The 26,600-nt window shown below is 39.8% G+C and overlaps 1 protein-coding gene across 1 annotated transcript in view; it reads left to right on the top strand.

Annotated features, from left to right (window-relative positions):
• The window catches only part of slc9a8 (solute carrier family 9 member 8), a 74,291-nt gene that overhangs the window by 2,556 nt on the left and 45,135 nt on the right, over positions 1 to 26,600 (top strand). The window contains exons 2-9 of the mRNA XM_072556565.1: positions 7,238 to 7,428; positions 9,438 to 9,518; positions 11,169 to 11,227; positions 12,385 to 12,468; positions 14,859 to 14,960; positions 22,217 to 22,251; positions 24,862 to 25,005; positions 25,352 to 25,490. Of these exons, the coding sequence (XP_072412666.1) occupies positions 7,238 to 7,428; positions 9,438 to 9,518; positions 11,169 to 11,227; positions 12,385 to 12,468; positions 14,859 to 14,960; positions 22,217 to 22,251; positions 24,862 to 25,005; positions 25,352 to 25,490 (835 nt within the window). The remainder of the gene's footprint in view (positions 1 to 7,237; positions 7,429 to 9,437; positions 9,519 to 11,168; positions 11,228 to 12,384; positions 12,469 to 14,858; positions 14,961 to 22,216; positions 22,252 to 24,861; positions 25,006 to 25,351; positions 25,491 to 26,600) is intronic.

Genomic DNA, 26,600 nt, shown 5'->3' with positions numbered 1-26,600 from the left:
AACTCCATCTGCCACTCCTCAGCACATTGGCCCATCTGGTCAAGATCCCATTATAATCTGAGGTAACCCTCTTCGCTGTCCACTACACCTCCAATTTCGGTGTCATCTGTAAACTTACTAACAATACTGCTTATGTTCTCATCCAAATCATTTATACAAATGATGAAAAGTAGTGGACCCAGCACTGATCCTTGTGGCACTCCACTGGTCACAGGCCTCCAGTCTGAAAAACAACCCTCCACCACCACCCTCTGCCTTCTACCTTTGAGCCAGTTCTGTATCCAAATGGCTAGTTCTCCCTGTATTCCATGAGATCTAACCTTGCTAACCAGTCTCCCATGGGGAACCTTGTCGAATGCCTTACTGCAGTCCAAATACATCACATCCACCGCTCTATCTTCATCAATACTCTTTGTTACTTCTTCAAAAAAACAATCGATTTCGTGAGACATGATTTCCCATGCACAAAGCCATGTTGATGATCCCTAATCAGTCCTTGCCTTTCCAAATATGTGTAGATCCTGTCCTTCAATTCTCTCCACAAACTTGCCCACCACCCACATCAGGCTCACCGGTCTATAGTTCCCTGGCTTAACCTTATCACATTTCTTAAATAATGGTACCACGTTAACCAACTTCCAGTCTTCTGGCACCTCACCTGTGACTATCAATGATGCAAATACCTCAGCAATGGGCCCGGCAATAACCTCTCTCACTTCTGACAGCGTTCTACAGTACACCTAATCAGGTCATGGGGATTTATCTACCTTTATGCATTTCAAGACATGTAGCACTTCCTCCTGTGTAATATGGGCATTTTTCAAGATGTCACCATCTATTTCCCTACATTCTATATCTTCCGTGTCCTTCTCCACAGTAAACCCTGATGCAAAATACTCGTTTAGTATCTTCCCCATCTCCTGCGGCTCCACACAAAGGCTGCCTGCTGACCTTTGAGGGGCCCTGTTCTTTCTCTAGTTATCCTTTTGTCCTCAATGTATTTGTAACAACCCTTTGGATTCTCCTTCACCCTATTTGTCAAAGCTATCTCATGGCCCCTTTTTGCCTTCCTGATTTCTCTTTTAAGTATATTCCTACTGCCTTCGTACTCTTCTGAGGATTCGCTCGATCTCTCCTGTCTATACCTGACGTATGCTTCCTTCTTTTCCTGAACCAAACCCTCAATTTCTATCGTCATTCAGCGTTCCCTACACCTACCAGCCTTTCCTTTCACCCTAACAGGAATGCACCACCCCTGGACACTCATTACCTTATTTTATGAAATCTTCCTATTTTCCGCCAATCTCTTTACCTTCAAATATCTGCCCCCAATCAGCTTTTGAAAGTACTTGCCTAATAACATCAAAAGTATTCCTCCAATTTAGAACTTGAACTGTTCAATCTGGTCTATCCTTTTCCATCACCATTTTGAAATTAAAAGAATTATGGTCGCTGGCCCCAAAGTGCTCCCCCACTGATACCTCAGTCACCTGCCCTGCCTTATTTCCTTTTCTAGTAGGTGCGTCCACATGCTGACTCAGAAAATTTTCTTGTACACTCTTAACAAATTCCTCTCCATCTAAACCTTAACACTATGGCAGGCCCAGTGTTTATTTGGAAAGTTAAAATCACTTACCATAACCACCCTATTATTCTTACAGATAACTGAGATCTCCTTACAAATTTGTTTCTCAATTTCCCTGACAATTAGGGTATCTATAATACAATCCCAATAACGTGATCATCCGTTTCTTATTTTTAGGTTGTATTTCTCATCTTTTGCCTTGGGACCATCCAACCACATGGAATCAATGTCGATTTCACCAGTTTCCTCGTCTCCCCTCCCCCATTGCATTCCCAGATCTTAGCCCCCAATTTGGCACTGTACCACCTGTCCATCTTCCTTCCCACTGATCCGCTTTAGTTTCTGCTCCAACCTATCCCTATCACCCCACCCCTCAACTGCATCTACTTGTTGACTTCCAAGCTACCTTCACTCCCTCCACCCCAGCCATTCATCCACACCACCTTCAAATTCCTGATGAAGGGCTTATGCCCAAAACATCGACTCTCCTGCTCCTTGAATGCTGCCTGATGTGCTGTACTTTTCCAGTGCCACATCTTGTAGACATTCCACAAATTCCTTTTCTTGTGATCCACTACCAACCTGAATATTGAAATCCCCCATGATCACTATAACCTTGCCTTTCTTACACGCTTTTTCTATCTCTTGATTTATCTCATGGAGGCTTGTAGATAACTTCCATTCTGGTTTATTCACCTTTTCGGTTCTTCAACTCTACCTACACTTGACCTCGTCATCACCAATCTGCCTTTCACAGTTCATCCATCAGTGATGGTATTTGTTTGAGTGACCACTGTGAAGTCATTGTGGAGTCAAATCACATTTTCAAATATGTTGGTTGTTCGACTACGGTACTAATTGGGACAGACTTGGAACAGATCTCACAACTCAGGGACATCCATGAGGTTTTGTGGGCCTTGATCAGCAGCGGAATTGTATTCAACTTCAACCTGTAACCTTCTGGACTGGCATATACCCCATTTGTGTCAAGCTGGAAGATGAACCCAGAGGCATGCAGAAACAGCATAAAGTATACAAGAAAGGAGATAGCAGCCCACTGAAGCTGCTTGCATGACAGAAAGTGAAACAGCATGTTGTAGAGAGCTAAATCATCCCACAACATATAGGTCAGATGAAAGCTCTGCGGTCCTGCCACCTCAAGTTTTGAATGGTGGTGGACAGTTAAACAACCAACAGAGGGAGGAAGCGACACAAACATCCCCTATGATGGTGACATCCAGAACATCAAAGACAAGGCTGAAGTATTTACATCCACCATCAGTCAGAAATGCCAGCCTTTTCCTGACGTCTTCAACATCACAGATGTCTGTCTTCAAACAATTCAAATCACTCCATGTGACATCAATAAATAGCTGAAAAAACTGGATCATGTGAAGGCTAAGGGCTCTAACAACATTCCAGCAATAGTATTGAAGATGTGCATGAGAATTGGCCGCCCCGAGCCAAGCTGTTCCAATACAGCTACAGTACTGTCCTCTACCTGACAACGTGGAAAATTGTCCTGGTATTTCCTATGCACAAAAAGCAGGACAGATGCAATCGCACAATTATCACCTTATCAAGAATGGACCATAAATCAGTAAAGTGATGAAAAGAATCATTGACTGTAGTATCAAATACTACTTGGAAAGAAATAACTTGCACACTGACACTAAATTTGTGTTCTGTCAGGGCTACTTGACTCCTGATATCATGACAGCAAGTATGAACACAAGTTCTAAATTGCAGAGTTCAATTGAGATTGACTGCCTTTGATGTAAGCATTTGACCAAGTCTGACAGCAAGGAGTCCTAGCAAAACTAGATTCAGTGGGAGTCAGGGAGGGGAAGTACTCCAATGGTTGGAGTCACACCTGGCTCAAAAAAATGTTGTGGTTGTTGAAGATCAATCATCTCAGCCCAATACCTGACTGTAGGAGTTTCTCTGGGTATTGTCCTCAGCTCAGTAATTTTCAGGTGCTTTGTAAGTGACCTCCCTCCATCATAAGATCAGAAGCGGGATAGTTACTAGTCTCACAAGTTTGGCACCATTCGCCAACAACTTAGATACTGAAGCAGTCCATGTCCACATAAAGCAAACCTGGATACCGTCTGGGCTTCTGCTGACAAATGGTAAATAACGTTCATACCATAGAACTGCCAGTTACTGACTATCTCTAACAAGAGAGAATGTAACCATCACCCTTGACCATGAATGGTATCATCATCACTGAATGCCCCACTATCACTAGCCTGAAGGTTATGATTGACCCAAATCTGATCTGTGTAAACTGCATAAATACTGTGGTTTCAAGAGCAGGTCAGAGGATAGAAATATCATGGCAAGTAATTAACTTGTTGTCTCCCAGTGCCTGTGTCCACCATCTACAAGACACGAGGAATATGATAGAGTACTGTCTACTCATCCTATTTTACTGGATGAGTTCAACTCGAACAAAAATTGAACACTAAACAGGAGAGTTGACAGGAACCTTGTCCATCACCTTACATATTCATATCCCCACCATCAACACAGTGGGAGCAGCATGCACTTTCTATAAGGTGCACTATAGTAACTTAACAAAATTTCTCCAACTGCATCTTCCAGACATGTCTTCAACCACCAGGAAGAGCAAGGCAGTAAATACATGATAATGCTACCACTTGCAAATTCCCTCCAAACCATAGATCGTCCCAACCTGGAACAATGCATAATCACTTGGTCAAGATCCTGGACTTCCCTTTCTAATATCATTGATATCCCAATGTCCCTTGACCTGCAGCTGTTCAAGAAGGCAGCTCAGTACTATCTTTAGTGGGATCAGTAATAAATGCTGGTTCAGCTAGCCCAACCCTGAATAAATAAAATCTCAAAATCTGTCATTTTCCAATTTTCTTAATCTTTAGTACTGATTCTTAAGATATTTTCCTGAACTTCATACAAGCATCATCCGTTCATTTCCCGAACCAGACATTTGTAACCTCAAAACATGCAATAATTCAGACAGGATCTACCATTCAGAAATCCACACTGTCCTCATTGTCCTCCGGTTTCGTCCGGGTGCTCTGGTTTCCTCCCACAGTCCAAAGATGTGCAAGTCAGGTGAATTGGCCATGCTAAATTGCCTGTAGTGTTAGGTAAGGGGTAGATGTAGGGGTATGGGTGGGTTGCGCTTCGGCGGGGCAGTGTGGACTTGTTGGGCCGACGGGCCTGTTTCCACACTGTAAGTAATCTAATCTAAGATCTTCATTTATCTAACTACACATTTAATTGTTTCCTGTAACTTTCCACAACTGGTTTTAACCTGACAGGACTGGTTTCCAAATTTATGCCTTGTAGCTTTGCAATCTAAAGACTGAGTTTCTAAGTTCAGAAAATGTTGGAAAATACTGAAAATTAGACATCTAGTTTACTCACCCACCTATTTTGAAATTTTTGAGTAGAAACCATCAAGAGATTGAGTCATCAATCAAGTCCCATGCTTTAACTCCATTACTGAATTATTTATGTAAAATTCTTTATCCTAAACTATTTATCATTTCTGATGGATTTGATATCTTTATCACCCTTGCTATTCATATATCTATCTCCAAATTATTCTTGTTCTGAGCTCAAACTGAAGCAAGATATTGTTCAGTCTTTCCTCTCTGCAACAATCAAAACTTGAAGCTTGGAATTGCCCAGTCACCAAAATCATAAAACTCCAATATGACTGTAGTTGAGAGTGCTATTCTTTCTTTTTTTATTATTGATGTTTTGTCTAGTACTGTCTTAGCAAAAGAGACTATTTAGCAGTTTAGAGATTATTGACCAGGCAGACGTTTCTTGACAAAATCTGCTCTTCCAAAGTTTTGATAGGGAAAAAATGACTTGAACAATGACTATCACCATTGTCTCAGTATTACAGTTGGATGTATTCAAGGAAAAGGCTACAATTCAGGACAACTTAATTCCTGAACTTCTTTGTGCCCTTGATGAGAACTTTTAAAAGGGCTTTGTTTGAGAAAGGGTAATTACTCAGGTTGGGGCTTGTGAACTGGTTATTTTAATGCTGTGCAATAGTTTTTAGTACATATTTTAAGTTAGATCTCTGACCCGGTAATTTTTTTTTCTTATTCACTTATAGCTTTATCTTTAAATAGATGAACAGTATTTGCTGAAAGAATTTTCATATGGATAATAGAGTATTGCTTGTATTTGCTCTTTGTTAGTTACATAAACCAGTAAAAATAGATGTAGCAAAAGCTTTTTTTGTATGGAGAAATTTGAAAGTCTCTTGCCCTTGAGTTTTCTTGCTTGACTATTGGCCTTGTATGCATGCACATTATTATCCTATCTTTTCTTAAGAAAAACTGTTACACCAATATACATAGTAAATTGGTTCTTTATCCTTTGTTCTTTATGCCAACTTTGTATTTTTAACAAAAATCTTTCCAATGTAGACAAAATTGTGCCAATTTGAAAATTAGGTGGTTCGTGGAAGGTGTTTTCAGCTGTGTCGAAGTTTGCATACAACAATTTTTGAAGCTTTCACTTCATTTTTATTATCAAATTAATAAGAGTTCTGAAATGATTTTATTATTCACCAGCATAGTTTCCAATTTGTAAACATTGAAACTATCTCTGGTGATTGCAGTGTCAAAGTATCAGAAGTTAATTTTCACTTATGATAATATCATAATCATGTGGAAGTTACAATAGTCCCATTGCATGAAAGTTAAATACCAACAACTAAGTTTTGAAAGCTAGAATATTTAGGAGATCTTGGGTACAACATTTGACTTGTTGGACTTCTATCAGACAATGGAAAATTATATTCAGATCTTCTGATCAGCTTTTCCTTCCTGTCAATATTTCGGGCAAATGGTATTGGGAATTGAACAGACAATGATTCTTTCATGGGTAAAAACAATGACTGCAGATGCTGGAAACCAAATTCTGGATTAGTGGTGCTGGAAGAGCACAGCAGTTCAGGCAGCATCCAACGAGCAGCGAAATCGACGTTTCGGGCAAAAGCCCTTAATGATTCTTTCATGCCAATTCGCAAATCAGAAGTTTTAAGGAATGAATTTCAAAGCTTAAGGCCAGCAAGCCAAAGAATACAGTAGCGAGTCCTACTTTCTCTCTGCTTCTGTGATTAATGATCTACAGTGACGTCTGAGTCAACAATGCCTGAAATCCCCCTCATCCCACTGCCACGCAACCACTATGGCCTAACCATTCCTCCAGGCAGTGAAAGACACAGCTGCCATTGGTGGAAGAATTGATATCTAGGTCAGAATTAGATTAGATTGCCTACAGTATGGAAACAGACCCTTCGGCCCAACAAATCCATACCAGCCCTACAAAGAGTAACCCACCGAGACTCCTTTCCCATCTGTACCCCTGAGTAATGGGCAATTTAGCATGGCCAATTCACCTAACCTGCACGTCTTTGGATTGTGGGAGGAGTGCACAGAGAAAGGGAGAAGTGGGAGTGGGAGTTTGGAAGCAGGGACAATTACCTGACTTATTCAGCCAAATTAATTTAAGGGCAGATGTTTGAATAAATATCCAACTTGTGTAAGTGCCTTTATTTGGATTTATAACCAACTCTTAAGAAATAAGAAGGTAATTTGTTTTCAAAGCATCTTGTTATTTTGCTAATTTCAGGACGTCAAGTAATATCACAGAACAAAATAACACACTACAGACCACCTCAGTTACCATTACCACTATTACTACTCCAATACTGGTTCCACCAACTCCACCAAAACCTATATTGCCTCTGCAGACGGGGGCTGAAGCACAACAAGAAGAACAGTCAAGTGGAATGACTATATTCTTTAGTCTGCTTATATTAGGTATGTTACTGTGTTCGGAATTTTCATTTCATATATACTTAGAGGCCACTAAACAATAGGCTTCTCCTGGTAATTTTCACTGACCTTTTTTTTTCACTGTTCAAAGCAATGCAGAAAAAGATGTTTATGTTTCATAACTAAACTCTTGGACACCAGAGTAATTTTACTTTTATAATTATAGAACTATTGTTTTCTTTGAGCTGCTTTAGTCTGTTTTCATGTTCCCTTTTCATAATTTTTTTTAAAAAGCCTAATACAAAAAGCAGGATGATAGAGACTGCAAATCATATCACTGTTTCTCAATTCCACTGTTAATTTAGAGAGACAAACAACTTTGGGGGAAAAAAAGTTTGTATTTACAAATACTGTTTGAATACCTTTTTGTGTCAGATTTATTTCTGAGAATTGATGCATTGGCTTCATATCTCTAAGTAACTTAATTTTTTATAAAATATCTTTGTGTCAGCACTCTAACATCTCAACTACCATTCAGGGATTTGAACAGACCAATCCTAGACTGGCAATCAGTGCTACATTCAAAACTGCCATCTTTCAGATGAGATGTCTAGCCAATACCAGCTTGTGCAAGTGTCAAGTGTTTACATTGTAATCAACTCCCAAAAATAAGGAAGCAATCATTTTGAACTAGTTTTGCTGTTGCACTAAATTCAGGTTGTCAAATAATGCTACAAAACAAAACAAAGCACTGTAAACTATCTCAGATAAATGAGAAAGATCTCTCAGATCTCTATTTAAGAACAGCAGTGGAATTATCCTTGATTCCTTAATCAGTAATGATATCCTCCATCAACATTCCAGAGAAAAAAAAATTGGGTCATTATCATATTGTTTATGATAGTTTGTGCAGAAAATTGGCTCCCCCGTTTCCTCACTTAGAACAGCAAGTATGCTGAAAGTAACCTATCTGAAGCAACGGTGGGCGGCACGGTGGCACAGTGGTTAGCACTGCTGCCTCGCAGCGCCGGAGACCCGGGTTCAATTCCCGCCTCAGGTGACTGACTGTGTGGAGTTTGCACGTTCTCCCCGTGTCTGCGTGGGTTTCCTCCGGATGCTCCGGTTTCCTCCCACCGTCCAAAGATGTGCAGGTCAGGTGAATTGGCCATGCTAAATTGTCCGTAGTGTTAGGTAAGGGGTAGGTGTAGATGTAGATGTAGATGTAGGGGTATGGGTGGGTTACGCTTCGGCGGGGCGGTGTGGACTTGTTGGGCTGAAGGGCCTGTTTCCACACTGTAAGTAATCTAATCTAATCTAAACAGTTTTAGGAAATCCAGTGGTCACAAGTTACAAGTTACTACTTAAATTGACTTTTTCTTCCCCCTTTTAAAAGTAATTTGGGATCATAATTATTCTTATCTTCCGTTCCGAACAGCACTGTGGGTGTATCCATACCATGTTGACTATATTGGTTTAAGAAGGAAGCTCACTCACTTCCCAAGTACATGTGGGATGGGGCACTAAATTCTAGCTTAACTCTAGTGTGAAATGAAAAAAATTGATTATGCTTATTGAAATTTACCTATTGTGTAGCATAAAATTTCTTGAATCTTTGCCATCTATATCTAACCTGTGTAAATTTAAAAGCAAGGCAATTTATACTTAAAACTCAAATAAGCTATTAAAATAACAGTGGGCATCATAATTCTATATCACGTTTACATAATGTGATCTCTGACAATCATAGAAATTTCTAAAATCATGAGGGGCATGGATACACTAAACAGACAAAGAATATTGTATGTACCTATTGAAAATTGGTGTGTTTAATAAGTGGGTTTTAAAATTTGAGTTAACTTTTAAACTTTATAGTAGCTGGAGTTGGGCTTTTGCTGTCAAAGATTTTTTGCTATTGGCTTGCTATTAGTTTGAATTTTGTGTTATGTAATTTTGGTTACATTTTATTAAAGTAGTATTCAACAATATAACTCTGCTCCTTGGCTTTGTAACAATATTATTAATGCATAACTGAAGTTTTACTTTTAATTTCCCAGCTATTTGCATCATATTGGTGCGACTGCTAATCAAATATAAACTGCATTTTCTGCCAGAAAGTGTGGCAGTTGTGTCATTAGGTAAGTAAGCAGTCATTTTCACTTGATCCACTGAACCAGATCATCTTCCAGTTTAGAACAGGATTGGCTATGCTTAATTACAGAGAACCTGTTAGAAAAGTTTTCAGCACTTGCAATGCAGATATATTTGCTTTTCACATTTCTTGACTTGGACATTTCTAGATTGGAATCCCGTGCTATCTGAACCAAATTCCAATTATTCTTTGAAATTGTGCTCTCTGTGTAACAAGAGCATTTCCTTAATGCTAAAACCATGAAAATCAATGTGTTATTATGTGGAGTAAATAAAATGACTACTCTGACACTAACTTGAATAATTCATGATCCCTTCACTAAAGGTTTCAAAATAGTATTCAAGAGAAGAATAAAGAGTCATAGAGATGTACAACACAGAAGCAGACTTGTCAGTCTAACTTGTCCATGACGACCAGATATCCTAACCTAATCTAGTCCCATTTGCCAGCACTTGGCCCATATCCCTCTCAATCTCTCCTGTTCATATACCCATCTAATGCCTTGTAAATGTTGTAATTGTACCAGCCTCCACCACTTCCTCTGGCAGCTCATTCCATACACTCATCACTCTCTGCATGAAAAAGTTGCCCCTTAGGTCCCTTTTAAATTTTCCCCTCCCACCTTAGCTCTATGCCCTGTAGTTCTAGACTCCCACACCCCAAGAAAAAGACCTTGTCCATTTACTCTATCTATGCACCTCATGATTTCATAAACCTATATGAAGTAACCCCTCAGCTTCCGCTCCAGGGAAAACAGCACAAGCCTATTCAGCCTCTCCGATAGCTCAAAATCTCTAACTCTGGTAACATCCTTGTAAATCTTTTCTGAACCCTTTTAAGTTTGAAGTCAGTATTTTATAACAATTTCAGATCTGGTCCCTTCGCAATTTAGCACTTTTTAAAAATATAAAAGCACAGCACTGCAGACGTTGGAAACCTGAAATAAAAACAAAGTGCTGGAAATGTGCATTAGGTCAGACATAATCTGTGGGGATAGAGATCAGAATTGATTTCGGGCAAATAATCCATGACGTGAAATGCTAAACCTTTTTATTACACTGGATTGACATCCAGTAGGATAATCATGTAGAGTTCAGAGCATGGGTCTCTGAATGGATATCCCTGAGATTTCTTGTATCCAGTATGAGTACAATGATGACCTGGCATTCTGTTATAGTTCTTTGGATTAGATTAATAGTATGTATATATTTTTAAAAATCTTTACAGAAAGTAGAATGATCTGCCAAATAAAAACTGCAAGGAATGGGATATTTTAACGATAAAAATTAAGAATTTACATGCAAGTATAAAGTCTTGATATATCCCACTTTAGGCATGTATACCCATCTGGCTTTTTATTTTATATTCACTCATGGGATGTGGGCATTGCTGGCTGGGTTAGCATTTATTTCCCAACCCTAGGTGCCCTTGAGAAGCTGGTGGTGATTTGACTTCTGGAACCACTGCAGTCCATATGGTGTAGATACATCAGTAGTACAAGGAATTCCGGGACAAGGGGCATTTTTAATGCATGTCAGATATTATATCCAATATAGAGCTAATTTGTTCATTTATTTGAGAGAAGATTGCTTTTGAAATGATGCTAATCTGTATTTACCATATTTTTTGCCCGTAGGGATCTTAATGGGAGCTGTGATTAAAATTATTGAATCACAGCACTGGGCTAACTGGAAGGTAGGTTTCTAACTGTTAAGTTACAAATCAGAATGCATTAAAGTGGATGGTAATGATTTGTATCACATGAATATCACCAGATCGATATTTTATATTATCCTTAGAAACCTTATGCCAAAATTGCCCAGACAATAGTGTGGAAGCTACTTGCAATCACCATACGTGTTCCCCAGTTTGATCAGTACGCAGAGCTCAAAATAAATTTTTCAAGTTAACCTTCTTTTAAAAAAAAAGTTCTTCAATTTTAAAAGTACCTAAAGAAAATGGTTTTACACCCATATTTAATTGTTGCTTGAAGTTTAGGCCTTTGTGTTAGTTTCTGTTAGCAAATTACTTCTGCTTTAGAAGTACAGCATGGGAGTTCTGGTTTTTACCTTAGTTATGGAGTCTTACCACTTTGGCTGTGATGGACCATCTAAACAATGAAGCATTTCTTCCACTCAAACTGTGAATCCTCAGGTAATCAAATACACCTGCCATTGGTGGGGGGCTGACGGTCTTTGAAACTGGTGAGTGGGATGCTTGGGTTTGTGCGTGCTCCTTCTGCTGTTGTACTTGGACTCCATTTGTGTCTGGAAATGTCTTTATTCTGAGAAAACTTTGATATGAAACTATTACTTTACTATACATCTTCATCATTTTGAAATGAATTGATGTCTTGCCCCCCTCACTCTAATTTGGATGTGTGGTTGGCTCTGATTGACATTTTGTAGACTTGTTTTAGTACGTGTGTGTGGTCCTTTTGTTTCTGATTTGACAGTGATGGATGTAAATAAGAAACTTGTTCAGTCTTACTGACCTAATACAGATTCTAATATTTAAGTAAGTCAGGTAAATAAGCAAAATGCAAGAGGCGATCTACAAGTACAACTTGCACTTATGTAACACTTTTTATTCTTGACAAACATCCCAAGGTATGATGAAGGCAGCGTGATGTAACTCGCTAGTAGCTGCACATATTTCTGCAGTGTTTGTATTTCCTGTTACCCTAATTCACTTTTGTAAATTGTGTGTATAATACTGGAAGAGTTTTAAGTTAGTGCACAGAGAACCTCAGTCAACTTTGGCCACAGAACTTCCAGTCCTGCTCTGCTGTTTGTGGAAATAAAGAGCAATGGATCACCGGTCATTATGTCTTTGATTTTCTTCCTTCCCAGGAAGAAGAAATGTTTCGACCGAACATGTTCTTTCTTTTGTTGCTTCCGCCTATTATATTTGAGTCTGGATACTCATTACACAAGGTAGGTGAGGCATGAAAGAAGTGAGAAACTAGGGGAATGATTGTTTGTCTAACATTTTATTTTGTAAGATATTTTTGAACTATTTTGGAGGAAAGACATCTTAATTTATGTGGTGTTAGTCTTGTGTGGGTTTTCTGTAATTATTTTAAATCAGTTGTAATCTTGGGTAATTTGGTGGTGAATGGACTATGAATGCTTTACCTTGAATCAAGGCTTTTTTTCCCCAATTTCTACCTCCTGCCTCCCATGTTATTAAATCTGCATCTTCAGATGTATATTTGCTTAACCGTTTCAAATATAGTACAACAAATTTTGTTTTAACTGGCATTTTATGAACCGCACTCTCAATTAAACCTGCAAAAATTATATATCTGAAGTACTGCTGAATTATATATCTGAAGTTTACTGTATTATTTCGATCTTGTGATCTCTGTGTAGTCAGTTAAGGGTGTGAGTGAGGAACTTTTTGCAGGTAAGCTTCATTTAAGGCAAAATTTCATTAATATTTACAGGATAAATCACTTGAATAGGGTATAACAGTGAAGTGTTCACCTCCTGCATTATGTTCTATTATTTAGTATGTGTTTTTGCATTGTTTATGTGGACCGCTTGATCAGCCTGCACACTCCTGGTTCCATAGATGCCAGTTAATAGAAAGTTTGCCGTACTTACAATACTACAAAAATATCTTCAATTTAGGATTAAGCGTAGTTAGAAAGGTAGCTGAAAAAGCAGAGCCGTCAGGCAGCATCCGAGGAGCAGGAGAGTCGACATTTCAAACATAAGCTCTTCATCAAGATCTGCAGTCATCACTTTCTCCCAGTAGAAAGGTAGCTCAGATTTGGGTTCTGTTCTCAGTTAAATACTTCTGAATGCTATTTTGTGCTTTCTATAATCCGATTTCATACTATACAATCAAAGTGTTAGCAAGGATAACACACCTGTGGTGGGTTAGTTATTTGGCCTCTCCTCACAGCTCTTGGTTCATTTATTGTCCAGATACCTGTCGAGCTTTATAGCTGTTTAGAAGTGGAACTTTTCTTTCTAACAGACATGGCTTAAGAATAAACAGCAGGCATAGTTAGTGTTTTTCTTGAAATTGTAAATCAGGGAAAGGCAAATCCAAGTAACAGAGGTTTTTCTAATATTTTTCTGAAATTAATACTATCACTATTAAGCCGCAGCATAATTCAGAAATATCCATGTGTCCATCTAAAATCTGGGATGTCATTCCCAGCAGCTAGAGTTACTCTGGCTCAAATAAGTGGTAATAAATGGGACGGAATATCATCTACCTATTTTAAGGTAGATGTATTCAATCTTTTCCTTCAAATTAAGTGGAAAGTTTATTTAGAGAGATCAAGCAGGAAGCTGACACTTTCTTGGATCAATTTGCCACAGTAGTCTGTTGGAGTTGCTTCGAAGAAGTAAGATAATTTCAGTGGAAAACCATGGAGATATTCCAGTTGTGATAATGAGTTGCGGAAGAGGTAAGAGCAGAACTTGAATTCAGTTAGAAAATTGTTGGGATAGAGCTAGTTATGACCAGTATATATTGGAAACTGTAAATGTTGTCATTGACATGCAGATGAGAAGGAGGGAGCCCTCTTATATTCTTTAGCAATAGTTCTGCTACCAAAGTACAAGCCAAAGACGTTTGAACAGTGGGATTTGGAAAAATTATGTACAGAATTGGGAAATATTCAGCTGCCTTGGTGGCGTGGGGGGAACAAGGGAGCTTGGAAATTCAGCATTAGTTGCAAAGGATGAAGGGTCAGGATGGACTTTTTGAAGTGGAAACCTAAAATGCAGGAGGTAAATATTATCATTCAATCATTTTTTTCCATGGTAGAAACAAAGACACTGAATTTCAGTTTCATAAGAAGCTTAAAGGTGTAGGAAAATCAGAATAGCAATGCAAATGTGTTTTGTAAAACATTCTTAATATCAAATACACTGTTAGGTGTTTTCCCTCTCATCTCGTGGTTGGGGAATATAATGTTAAAATGTTAGAAACTCATTGCCCAGTGTTAGTGTATATAACTGTGATTTTGATGTTAATGATACCAAAGTGGAAAATAACCTTCATTTGTTTTGCTGCAGTTTGATGTGCACTGGCAGCAGTGGGTGAGTGGGAATAAAGCAGGATCTGATTCTGCTGAGATTCACACTTTGGAATGTTTTGCCAATGTTTGTCATCAAGTCTAACTAGACAAATGGCCATTGGATGAGGCACCTGAGTGCTGTGCTTCTTCCTAGATATTGTGGAATAAGTTGCTGCTAGAAGATGAGAGAATTTTGGAAATGGCATTATTTGTAAACCAATTCTGAAGTTCAAAAAATTATGCTTGGGTACAGTTAAATTTATTGATAATTGTTTTCATTTACAGGGTAACTTTTTCCAAAATATTGGATCCATTACACTTTTTGCTGTGTTTGGCACAGCAATATCAGCTTTCATTGTAGGTGGTGGGGTTTACTTTCTTGGTAAGGTAAGTTTTTATTGCAATATAAATGTATAGCTTGGTTAGACGCTAATTTCCTGCTTGTGCTTACAGGAAGAATTTTGTGGGATATTTCTGATGGTATGTGCGGGCTGTCATGTCTGCACTCAGGACATGGAGAAGGATGGAAGCAATTTCCAAGCAATTGTACCAAGCAGTTTCCAGAATTATATTGCTCTTTATAGCTTGGCTGTGTTAATATTATGTGAGGTGCATCACCACTGCCATGCACAAGTATCATTACAGCTTTGAGAAACGCAGCAAACCTCTTTCAGTTTGTGTTGGCATTCTCTATTTTGTACAGGGTGATGCATTTTTCTTTGAAACCATGACTTTATGAAAATTGATTAAGCAAGATTGTATAAATAATTAACAGCCAAGCAGTGAAGACATGATATTTTTAAATCTTTCTGCAGCCAGGATTCTTCGAGTGTTGCCAGCACAGATGATGCCTCTTTCTGTTTCTTAAGTGATATTATCTCAGAAGAATTAGAGCACAGAAAACAGGGTTAAACCTGCTAACAAAGATTGAGTTTCCAGCTCTTGTCCTTAATTCTGTGGGTTCACTCGTCCCTTATTTGGAAATAGTCTGATTAATCTCTATCATTGCCTGAAAGGGTAAATCATCTGGTGTCACCTCCCCTCTATATCTGTTGTCATGTAGGTAACGACAAATGATCATCTCTCTTTCTTTGGGCTCCAGGAGTTATATTTCATTGTGTAAAGAAATGAATCATTCTTTTTGATACAAGAGAGGTTGTATAAACAAAGTGTTATACACTCATTAATTATGCCACATATAATAAACTGTTCGTCTAAATGTTCCATGAACACTAAGAACAAGTGCTTTTAGCAGAATATAAGGATACCCTCTTAGAATATTAAAAATCACACAACACCAGGTTATAGTCCAACAGGTTTAATTGGAAGCACACTAGCTTTTGGAGCGATGCTCCTTCATCAGGTGATAGATGATCCGAAAGCTAGTGTGCTTCCAATTAAACCTGTTGGACTATAACCTGGTGTTGTGTGATTTTTAACTTTGTACACCACAGTCCAACACCGGCATCTCCAAATCATGACTCTTAGAATATAGGTGCTTTGTTTTATGTGTAATGGTGCTAGTGCAAAGCAGTTAGTAAGCTAAAACCTATATAATAAACAATATAATATATTGCTTTTCTTTAAAGATGAAGTGTCATAATTATTTCTTAAAGCTGATAAATAGCCTTGAATTGCATCTAAAGTAATCAAACAGGCATTGGGCTGCATATTGAATGTCCTGCCGGGTATATATTCAGTGGGTGAGTACATAATGTAGACTGACTGGCAAGCCCACCAACTTCCCAAGTTCATGCCCATATTGTGGAGGATCGGACGATTCTAAAATCAGCAGTATGTTCTTCAATAGATAAATCAGAGCCAACTGAGCTTGTCAAACTCTGATCATATGCTGCCCACTCCAAAACATGTTTGGTATCAACAGTTGTGTTAGAGTAGCCAAGTTACTATTTTTAGTGGCATTCATAAAGCAGCAGAAGAAAGGGTTTGTACTGTCTTCATGGGGTGCCCTTTGCTGTTTATCCATGGCACCCACATGAAGATTGTGCCCCATCTTCCGATGCAGTGCTTATTGAATTCCCACCCACCTCCCTTTTGAAACTTGCACCCCATACCCCAGACTTGCATTACTACAGGATCCACACTGTCTTCATTTGTGGGCCTGCCTGCAGTGCCCACTACTGAGCCTATGATACAATCAGTATGGATGGAGCTGCTGACTTGCAATACATCAGGGCAGTGAGGCAGCTTCTTTATGCCTCATCAGTCTGAAGAAGCTAACACCTTATTTCACCTTTAAGACAATTAAAGCCAGCAAGACCAATTGCTCAGAAGCAGCTGGCTGATAATTTGGACCAAGTTATTTAAAAAGATAACTGTGCAAATGTAACTAAAATGTAACTCCTAACTACGTGGAACCCTGAAAATTAGTATTATCAAAATTTTACATTTGGAATATCCTTTCACTCTACTAAGATTGCAAGACCATAAAATATAGGAAAGTAAGTGGACAATTCAGCCCATCGAGTCTGCTGCATCATGCAGTGAAATCATGGCTGATCCTATAACCCTCAACTCCATTTTCCTGTTTTCCCTATAATCCTTGATCCCTTTACTGATTAAAAATGTCTATATCAACCTTGAATATTCATAATGACCCAGTCTCAACAGCCGCCTGCAGTAAGGAATTCCACAGATTCTCATCTGTTTTAAATGTGTGATCTCTTATTCTGAGATTATGTTCTCCAGTCTTACTCTCTCAAAAGGGCAAACAACCTTTCAACACCTACTCTGTTGTGTCCCATAAGAGTCTTGAATGTTTCAATAAGGAGTACAGACACAATCTACTCAACTTTTCTTCATTTCTCTCTCCAAGAACTGATATCACCCAAATGCACCTTCTCTCCTCTAATGCCAGTAAATCTTTCCTTAGATAATCAGGTCTCAAACTGTTCACAGTATCTCTGGGTGGGATGGTAGCTCAATGGTTAGCACTCTGCCTCTCAGTACCAGGGACCCAGGTATGATTCCATTCTTGGGCGACTCTCTGTGTGGAGTTTGCACTTTCTTGCCTGGTCTGCCTGTGTTTCCTAAGGATGCTCCACTTTCCTCCCACAGTACAAAGATGTGCAGGTTCGGTGGATTGGCCATGCTAAATTGCCTATAGTGTCCAGGCTTTTGTAATCAAGGTGGATTAGCCAGGGGAAATACAGAATTATAGGGATTTGTTAGGGAATGGGTCTGGGTAGGATGCTGTTTTTGGACTTGATGGGCCGAATGCTCTGCTTCCACACTGTAGTGATTCTTTGATTCAAGTTGTGGTCTGTCTCATGCCTTGTATAGATTTGGCAAAACCTCCCTGCTTTTATACTCCATTCCCTTCGAAATAAAGGTCAAAATTTCATTTTACGTTGTGCCATTCCCTATTACTTGCTAAACTGGGAGGAAAGCTTTTTGAGGGTCATGGAACAAAATCCCTTTATTTCATGGCTTTGTGCAGACTTTCTCTATTTAATTAATACTTAGCTTCTGTATTTTTCCTGCCACAGTCCATAACCTCAAAGTTCATCACATTATGTGCCATCTGCTAAGTTTTTACTCATTTGCTTAACCAGTTTATATCCCTCTGGATTAGAGTGGTGCTGGAAAAGCACAGCAGGTCAGGCAGCATCCGAGGAGCAGGAGAATTGATGTTTTGGGAAAAAGCCCTTCATCACGAATGAAAGCAGGGAGCCTCTAGGGTGAAGAAATAAATGTGAGGGTGGAGCTGGGGAGAAGGGAGCAAAGAATGCAATAGGTGGATGGGGGTGAGGATGAAGGTGAGAGGTCAGAGAGGAGGGTGGAGTGGATAGGTGGGAAGGAAGGTTGGCAGGTAGGATAGGTCATGAGGATAGTGCTGAGCTGGAAGGTTGGAACTGGGGTAAGGTGGGGTGAGGGGAAATGAGGAAACTGGTGAAGTCCACATTGATGCCCTGGGGTTGAAGTGTTCCGAGGCGAAAGATAAGGTGTTCTTCTTCCAGACGTCGGGTGGTTAGGGAGTAGCGGTGGAGGAGGCCCAGGACCTGCAATATTCTCGACAGAGTGGGAGGGGGAGTTGAAATGTTGGGCCACGGGGTGGTGGGGTTGATTGGTGCGGTTGTCCCGGCGATGTTCCCAAAAGCGCTCTGCGAGAAGGCGTCCAGTCTCCCCAATGTAGAGGAGACTGCATCGGGAACAACGGATACAGTAACTTACATTGGTGGATGTGCAGGTGAAACTTTGGATGTGGAAGGTTCCTTTGGGGCCTTGGATGGAGGTGAGGGGGAGGTGTGGGTGCAGGTTTTGCAATTCCTGCGGTGCTAGGGGAAGGTGGGTTGGGGGGTGTGGACCTGACCAGGTAGTCATAGAGGGAATGGTCTTTGTGGAAAGGGGTGTGGAGGGAAATATATCCCTGGTAGGGGGGTCCATTTAGAGGTGGCGGAAATGTCGCAGATGATGCAGTTTATGCAAAGGTTGGTAGGGTGGAAGGTGAGGACCAGGGGGTTCTATCCTTGTTACAGTTGGAGGGTGGGGTTTGAGGGCAGAGGTGCGGGATGTGGATGGGATGCGTTGGAGGGCATCTTCAACCATGTGGGAAGGGAAATTGCCATCTTTAAAGAAAGAGGCCATCTGGTGTGTTCTGTGGTGAAACTGGTCTTCCTGGGAGCAGATACGGTAGAGGTGGAGGAATTGGGAATATGGGTTAGCATTTTTGTAGGAGGTTGAGTGGGAAGAGGTTAATCCAGGTAGCTGTGGGAGTTGGTGTGTAAAAAAAGATATTACTGTCAAGTTTGTCACCATTGATGGAGATGGAGAGGTCCAGGAAGGGGAGGGTGTCAGAGATGTTTCAGGTGAATTCAAGGTGGGGGTGGAATGTGTTGGTCAAGTTGATGAATTGCTCAACCTCCACGCGGGAGCAGGAGATGGTGTCGATGCAGTCATTAATGTAGCGGAGGAAGAGGTGGGGAATGGTACTGGTGTAACTATGGAAGATGGATTGTTCTACGTAGCCGACAAAGAGACAGATATAGCTGGGGCCATACAGGTGTCCACAGCCAACCCTTTGGTCTGGAGGAAGTTGGAGGATTCAAAGGAGAATTGGTAAGGGTGAGGACCAGTTCAGCCAAACGAATGAGTGTGTCGGTGGAAGGGTATGTTGGAGACATTGGGAGAGGAAGAAACGGAGGTCTTGGAGGCCCTTGTCATGGCGGATGGACGTGTGGAGGGATTGGATATCCATGGTGAAGATGAGGCGTTGGGGTCTGGGGAAACTGAAATCTTGGAGGAGGTGGAGAGCGTGGGTGGTGTCTTGCACATTATGTGGGGAGTTCCTGGACAGGGGGGGATTAGGACAGTATCAAGGTAGGTGGAGATGAGTTTGGTGGGCCAGGAGCATGCTGAGACAATGGGTCGGCCAGGTAGTCAGGCTTGTGGATCTTGGGAAGGAGGTAGACCCCCACACCTTCCCCTCTCACTTCCATCCAAGGCCCCAAAGGAGACTTCCACATCCATCAAAATTTCACCTGCACATCCACCAATGTAATTTATTGTATCCGTTGCTCCCGATGCGGTCTCCTCTACGTTGGGGAGATGGACGCCTTCTCGCAGACCGCTTTAGGGAACATTTCCGGGACACCCTCCCCCCCAATCGACCCCTCCACCCCCGTGGCCCAAGATTTCAACTCCCCCTCGCACTCTGCCGAGGACATGCAGGTCCTGGGCCTCCTCCACCACCACTCCCTCAACACCTGATGCCTTCTGCCTCGGAACACTCCAACCCCAGGGCATCAATGTGGACTTCACCAGTTTCCTCATTTACCCTCTTCACCCTCACCCCCCCCCCCCCAAAGGTTCCAACCTTCCAGCTCAGCACCATCCTTATGACCTGACCTGCCTACCAACCTTCCTTGCCACCTATCTGCTCCACCCTCCTCTCTGACCTATCACCTACATCCCCACCCCCATCCACCTATTATACTCTTTGCTACCTTCTCCCCAGCCCCACCCCCCTCCCATTTATCTCTCCACCCTGGAGGTTCCCTGCCTTCATTCCTAATGAAGGGCTTTTGCCCAAAACATCAATTTTACTGCACCTCGGATGCTGCCTGACCTGCTGTGCACTTCCAGCATTTCTCTAATCTAGACTCTGATTTCCAGCATCTGCAGTCCTCACTTTTGCCTATATCCCTCTGTAGACTGTTACCATCACCACTTGTCTTACCGCCATTTATTTGTCATCTGAACTTTGGCATTCCCTTTCCTCATCCAAGTCATTAACTTAAATTGTAAATAATTTTAGCCCCACCACTGATACACTGGCACTCCACTAGTTATAAGTTGCCATCCTGAAAATCTACTGCTATCATAATTCTGTCTTCCATTATTTAGCTAACCCTTTATCCATCTTGATATTCTGCTTCTAACACCATGGACATTTATGTTATTAAGTAGCCCAGTGTATGACACCTGATCAAATGCCCTCTGAAACTCCAAATGTACTACTGCTTCCACTTTAGCAATCTTGCTTGTTACCTCCTCGGGGAATTCTTCTAAATTTGTCAGGCATGATTTCCCCTTCATGAAACCATAGTGAGTTGTCTTAAATCATATTATTTCTGAATGCTTTGCTGTTACATCCTTGCAAAAGTCTGCTTTATGGAGTGAAGTGCTGCTGTTTCAGTAGGTCTGAGTGTGTCCTGTACATTTCTGCAATACTGTTCAGAGTGTTTGTGATATACGTCCCAGTGATGTATTGTAGAGAGAATGCATCATGTTGCTGGTCGTAGTGAAATTTTAATCAAACTCCAGAGAGGAAATTGGGAACAAGTGAGTATGTAGCAGTTATTGTGAGGCATTTATATCCTGCAATGTCCAATTTCAATTATGTCACATTTCAGAATACAATTGCTAACTAAATATTCTCAATGAACTGGTGATGTCCTCTAATTTGACATGAATTGTCATGCCCTTCCTTTCATCATCTACAGAAATTCTTCATCCCACCTCAGAAAGAGGGATTGCATTGATGTAATACTTTTTATACAGTTAACAAGTCACAAAGTATTTACAATTAATAAACTTTGGAAATGCAACCAATGTTGTTATGGGCTCAAGTGGTGCATCCAATTTGCATTAAAGTTCTAGAAGCAGTAACGATTTGATGTGATTTGTTCAGAGTATTTGAACTGCGTGAGCTGGACTAGTCCTTTTCAGTAGACCATGAACCATAGCTTTTCATCCACCTAAGCTTAACTGATCTAAAAGTGAACATCCCTACTGTCTGGAATGAACACTGCCACTAGTCTGGAAATATTTAAGTGTCAGTCTCAAGTATTTATTAAAGGTACGGAGTTAAATTAAATCAAAATAAATGCCACCTTTCAGCCAGGCTGGTAGTTGACCCAATCATTTTGGACAATAGACGCTCAATGCAGTTTTAATCCTTGTCTCTGAATATTATTTTATTGAAAATTTAACTCCTTGAAAGCTAAATTCCTATTTTAATATAAATATAATATAAATAATTTAAAAGCTTGAAATTCCTATTTTAATATAAATACTGCACATACTTTGATGAAGCAAGATAGTTGCAAGATCTAGATTTCAGATAGAGAAGTGTACTGCTGATCTTTGTTTCACCCTTAACTCTCTCTTTCTTATTTCAGGCTGAAGTTATCTATAAGCTCACAGTGACAGACAGGTAATTATTTTACAAATTATTCTGTAAACGAATTATTCTGTATGTTGATGTTTGAAATTGAGAGCTTGGAATTTTAATTAGTTTCCAGACTCTTACATGAGCATTTTGGAAACCAATCTGCAAAACAAATCAGTACAACATGACGTTTTGCTTCCAAGATGTAGGCAGTGAGTACGAAGGTACTAATGATTTAGCAGAATTTATAAAAATGCAAGAGTTTTGACAGTTTTTGATTTCTCTGGCTTCTTTTATAATTTGCATGGAAGCTCATAACTTCAAATAAAAGATGCAACGTTCTTAATGACCAATGCAAATAATTGCATAACAAGGTTTGCCATATTAATACCTATGTTAAAGCAACCGAACTAAAATCAACATTATTTAAACATTGGTTAGTAGCCACTTAATGCACTGAATTACAGAAAACAAATCTTCCTGTACTGTAACATAACCAAAATCCCACTACATGCTTATACTTGACAACTCTTTCTTAGAAAGGTAGCAATGTATTTAATGTTACAAATGTCTCCCTCTGATTCAACAGCCTCTGTTCTCCCAGCCCAGCTAGAGTGATTCTTCTAGAAGCCTTTTGTAAACAGATTGTTCTTCATTCAATCTTCTCAGCATACTTGAATGGACTTGGAGCAACAAGATGTTCACTGTTGATTCTTTGGTCTTGAACCCTCTTCAACAAGCCTTTTTCCTTCAACAGGTGATCTGGCCTCAGCAGCGCTTTGCTTTATTATTAATCATAAAGCAGTCCTTTTCTCCTGTCTGGAGCAGCAAGCATCTGTGTTTATTCCGCTTGCCTCTGAGAGTCTGTACACAGCAAGAACAGCTGTTTTCTCATTTGTGTTCAGGAATTACATGTGGTCCTTTCCTCAATAGGTCTTAACCCGGCTATGGAAACCAAATCACATGTAATTATCACCAAGAAGAATTTAGTCCATTTTAACACCATCCCTCTATTCCAGGGCATATTGACTTAGCTTAACTTAAAAGAGACATTTTAAAACATGTGAAGTCAAGCATTCGTTATATTTCATAGCCACGGAAAGTTGTCAGTCTTTCATAAATAACCCTGAGAGTAAGCTTATATATGAGTAGATAAATGTATTTCTTGAAGGTTATGTGGTCCGCTTGATTAATAGAGTCAGCTTTTGCAGTAGTCAAATAGCGTCCTTTGCTGTTTTAAAACACTTCAGTCAAATGTGACCTGCAATAGTGCGCATGTAAAGTTTGGAGAGAACGTTTTTTCTAATAGCCTCCCTCAAGTTATAACAGCATGAGGGAAATTTGTAGCTCCCTTGCATGCTTTGCCCATCCAGTAGATAGAATGCAATTCTCGCTAACTCGATGTTGGAAAACTTGCGAAAGCTTGTATACTGTTTTCTTAGCTGTATTTTTTTAACATTTATTTGTTGGATGTGGGTGGCACTGGCTTGTCAACTAAGTGTCAACCACTTTATCATCGGCAGACAAGGTAAAAGTGGCACTTTTCCTTCACTAAAAGACATTCGTGAACCAGTTAGGTTTTTCCGAAATTAGACTCTTAATTCCAGATTTTTATTGAATTCAAATTCTACCATCTGCTGTGGCAGGATTCAAATGTGGGCCCCAGAACTTTACCTGGGTCTGGAGATTAACAGTCCAGCGATAATACTTCTTCGTCATTGCTTCCCCACATCTGTATTATGATTTTGAATGTATATTTACTCTGTTATCTACCATTCATCAGAAATACCCCTTATTCTTATGAGAAAATGGTCCATTGGAGTGACAAAATGGGTAAAGAATACCTCAAACCAGCATCCAGCAATGAAGCACATTCCTTCCAGGCAGGCATTTTCCCCTGTCTGCCCAGCAACAATTAACTAAGTTGCAGCAGCATCATTCATTTCACCTGTGAGCTGTCACAGTTAGCTTACACTGGCTTGGAATATCTCTCCAGCTGACTTATAGAACAGTCTAACCAAACTATCTTAAGAAACCCCTTGTTATGTCTGCAGAATCTGAATAAGTTATCGTATCCTTTTGGCTTAACATTAAAAGACTAGGTTAAAGGTCAAGTTTTATTCATCTGCTGCGGTATGGCACAGAATTCTGTATGGTCTATTTTGCATGTTTTTCCTACCACACCAGGCACTGTATTGAACAACAACACAGAATGTGCACTGTGATGATTGCCATGAGAAACTATTTTAGGGTTGCTCAATATGTTTGGCTGAAAGTCCACTCTTGGCTATTTCAGGAAGGCTTTATCATGTTTAACTGAAGTAAGTTCATGCTTTCTGTCTAACGTGGGAAAGAAGTTTTAAATCTAAGCATTAAAAAAATCTTGAAATTTTGCCCAGTAGAATTTAGAACAGTGTTCATTTTAATGCCATGATCCAATTACTTTCTGTAATACCACTCAGATTATCTTTTTGTCTTCTAAAGTTAGTAGACATTTTCAGTTTTGTTTTTGTGCTGGAAAATATAAAGTGTCATTTAAAAGGTAATGTTCAGTGTTTAGAATAAATTACTTTTTGCATAAGAAATCTTGATAATAGCAGATGATTAAAGTTTCTTGTGGTTTCTTACTGTGCGAATATTGTTTATGTTTTGTAGTTTTGCCTTTGGCTCCCTAATATCTGCTGTTGACCCAGTTGCTACAATTGCCATTTTTAATGCTCTGAATGTGGATCCTGTTCTGAACATGTTAGTATTTGGAGAGAGTATCCTTAATGATGCAGTTTCCATTGTCCTTACAAAGTAAGTTTTAATTTCCACTTCCCCCATTTTGTCTATCCTCCTTACTCTGCATTAAATATATATGCAATTTTATTTAGCAGTTGAATTGTTCGTCATACAGTATTATTCTATCAGATAACTAGTCAATTGTTAGCTAATTTCATGATCTGTTTGGCAAAGCCTTTCCTTATTTCCATAATACCGTATTTTAATGGTGATCCCGGTTTCTATTTTGTATTATGCATGTTTTTTTTCCCTGACCAATAATAATAATAATTCTGACCAAAATTGTTTAGCATGCAAAGTGATGTAAATAATGAAATATTTCAGCAATAGAATGACGTCAATGTTCAAATACTGATTTCAGCACGGCAGAAGGCTTAGCCAGAGCGAATGCACCTGATGTGAGTGGATGGCAAACCTTCCTACAAGCATTGGGCTACTTCCTCAAGATGTTTTTTGGATCTGCAGCACTTGGAACGCTCACTGGTCTCATCTCTGCATTGATATCTTTTTGTTTAACTTGGGAGTACTAACATTCTAGTTGATATCATTGTTTCTCAACAATATTGTTTCTCTAAAAAACAAACACAGAAAATAACTGCAGGAGTAGGTCTTTTGGTCCTTCGAGTCTGTACCACTGTGGCTGATCAAGCAATCTCAGAATTCCATTCCTGCCCTCTCCCCATACCTCTTGGTCCTTTTAGCTGCAAGGACCATGTCCAGTTTCCTCTTGAATATATTTAATGAACTGGCCTTAGCAGCTTCCTATAGGAGAGAATTCCACAGGTTTACAACTTAGTGAAGATATTCTTCCTCATCTCAATCCTGAATGACTTATCCCTTATTCTTAGACTGTGACCCCTAGTTCTGGACTTCCCTGACATCGGGAACATTTTTCCCGCATCTAGCCTGTCCAGACTCATCAGAATTTTGTTTCAGTGAGATTCTGCGCCCCCCCCCTCCCATTCTTCTAAATTCCAGCGAATACAAGCTCAGTCAATTCAGTCTTTCCTTGTATGTTAGTCCTGTCATCCTAGAATTCAGTCTGATTAACCTTCGCTGGACTCCTTCAGTAGCAAGAATGTCCTTTCTCCAACTAGGAGACCAAAACTACACACAATATTCAAGGTCTGACCTCACCAAGGCCATGTATAACTGCAGCAAGACATACTTACTCCTATACTGAAATCCTCTTGCTTTGAAGTCCAGCCTGCCATTAGCTTTCCTCACCATCTGCTGCACCTGCGTGCTAGCCTTCAGCAACTATCATACCAGGTCTCATTGTACCTCATCTTTTCCTAAACTGTCAAATAATCTCTTGATAAGAGAAATGACTTTGTATATTGAGCACTCCAAACAACCCACCTGAAGAAATCTGTTTTTATTTCTGCAGAATCTCAAAACATTGTCATATCCTTTTGGCCTGACACTAGAAGACTGGTTAAACCTCAAATATTATTTATTTGCTATGGTATAGCACCAAAATCTTTATGGTTTATATTGCACATTGTCCCTCCCACACCAGATGCCAGTATTGCAAAATAGTATGGAATGTTACACTGAAATTATCATCATAGGATACTGTTCAGAATTATTAAAATATTTGATTGATT

Source organism: Chiloscyllium punctatum, chromosome 37 (genome assembly GCF_047496795.1).
Source record: "Chiloscyllium punctatum isolate Juve2018m chromosome 37, sChiPun1.3, whole genome shotgun sequence".
NCBI classification, from domain to species: domain Eukaryota; kingdom Metazoa; phylum Chordata; class Chondrichthyes; order Orectolobiformes; family Hemiscylliidae; genus Chiloscyllium; species Chiloscyllium punctatum.
The sequence above is the reverse complement of the archived record's forward strand: the minus strand, read 5'-3'. Positions and strand labels throughout refer to the sequence as shown.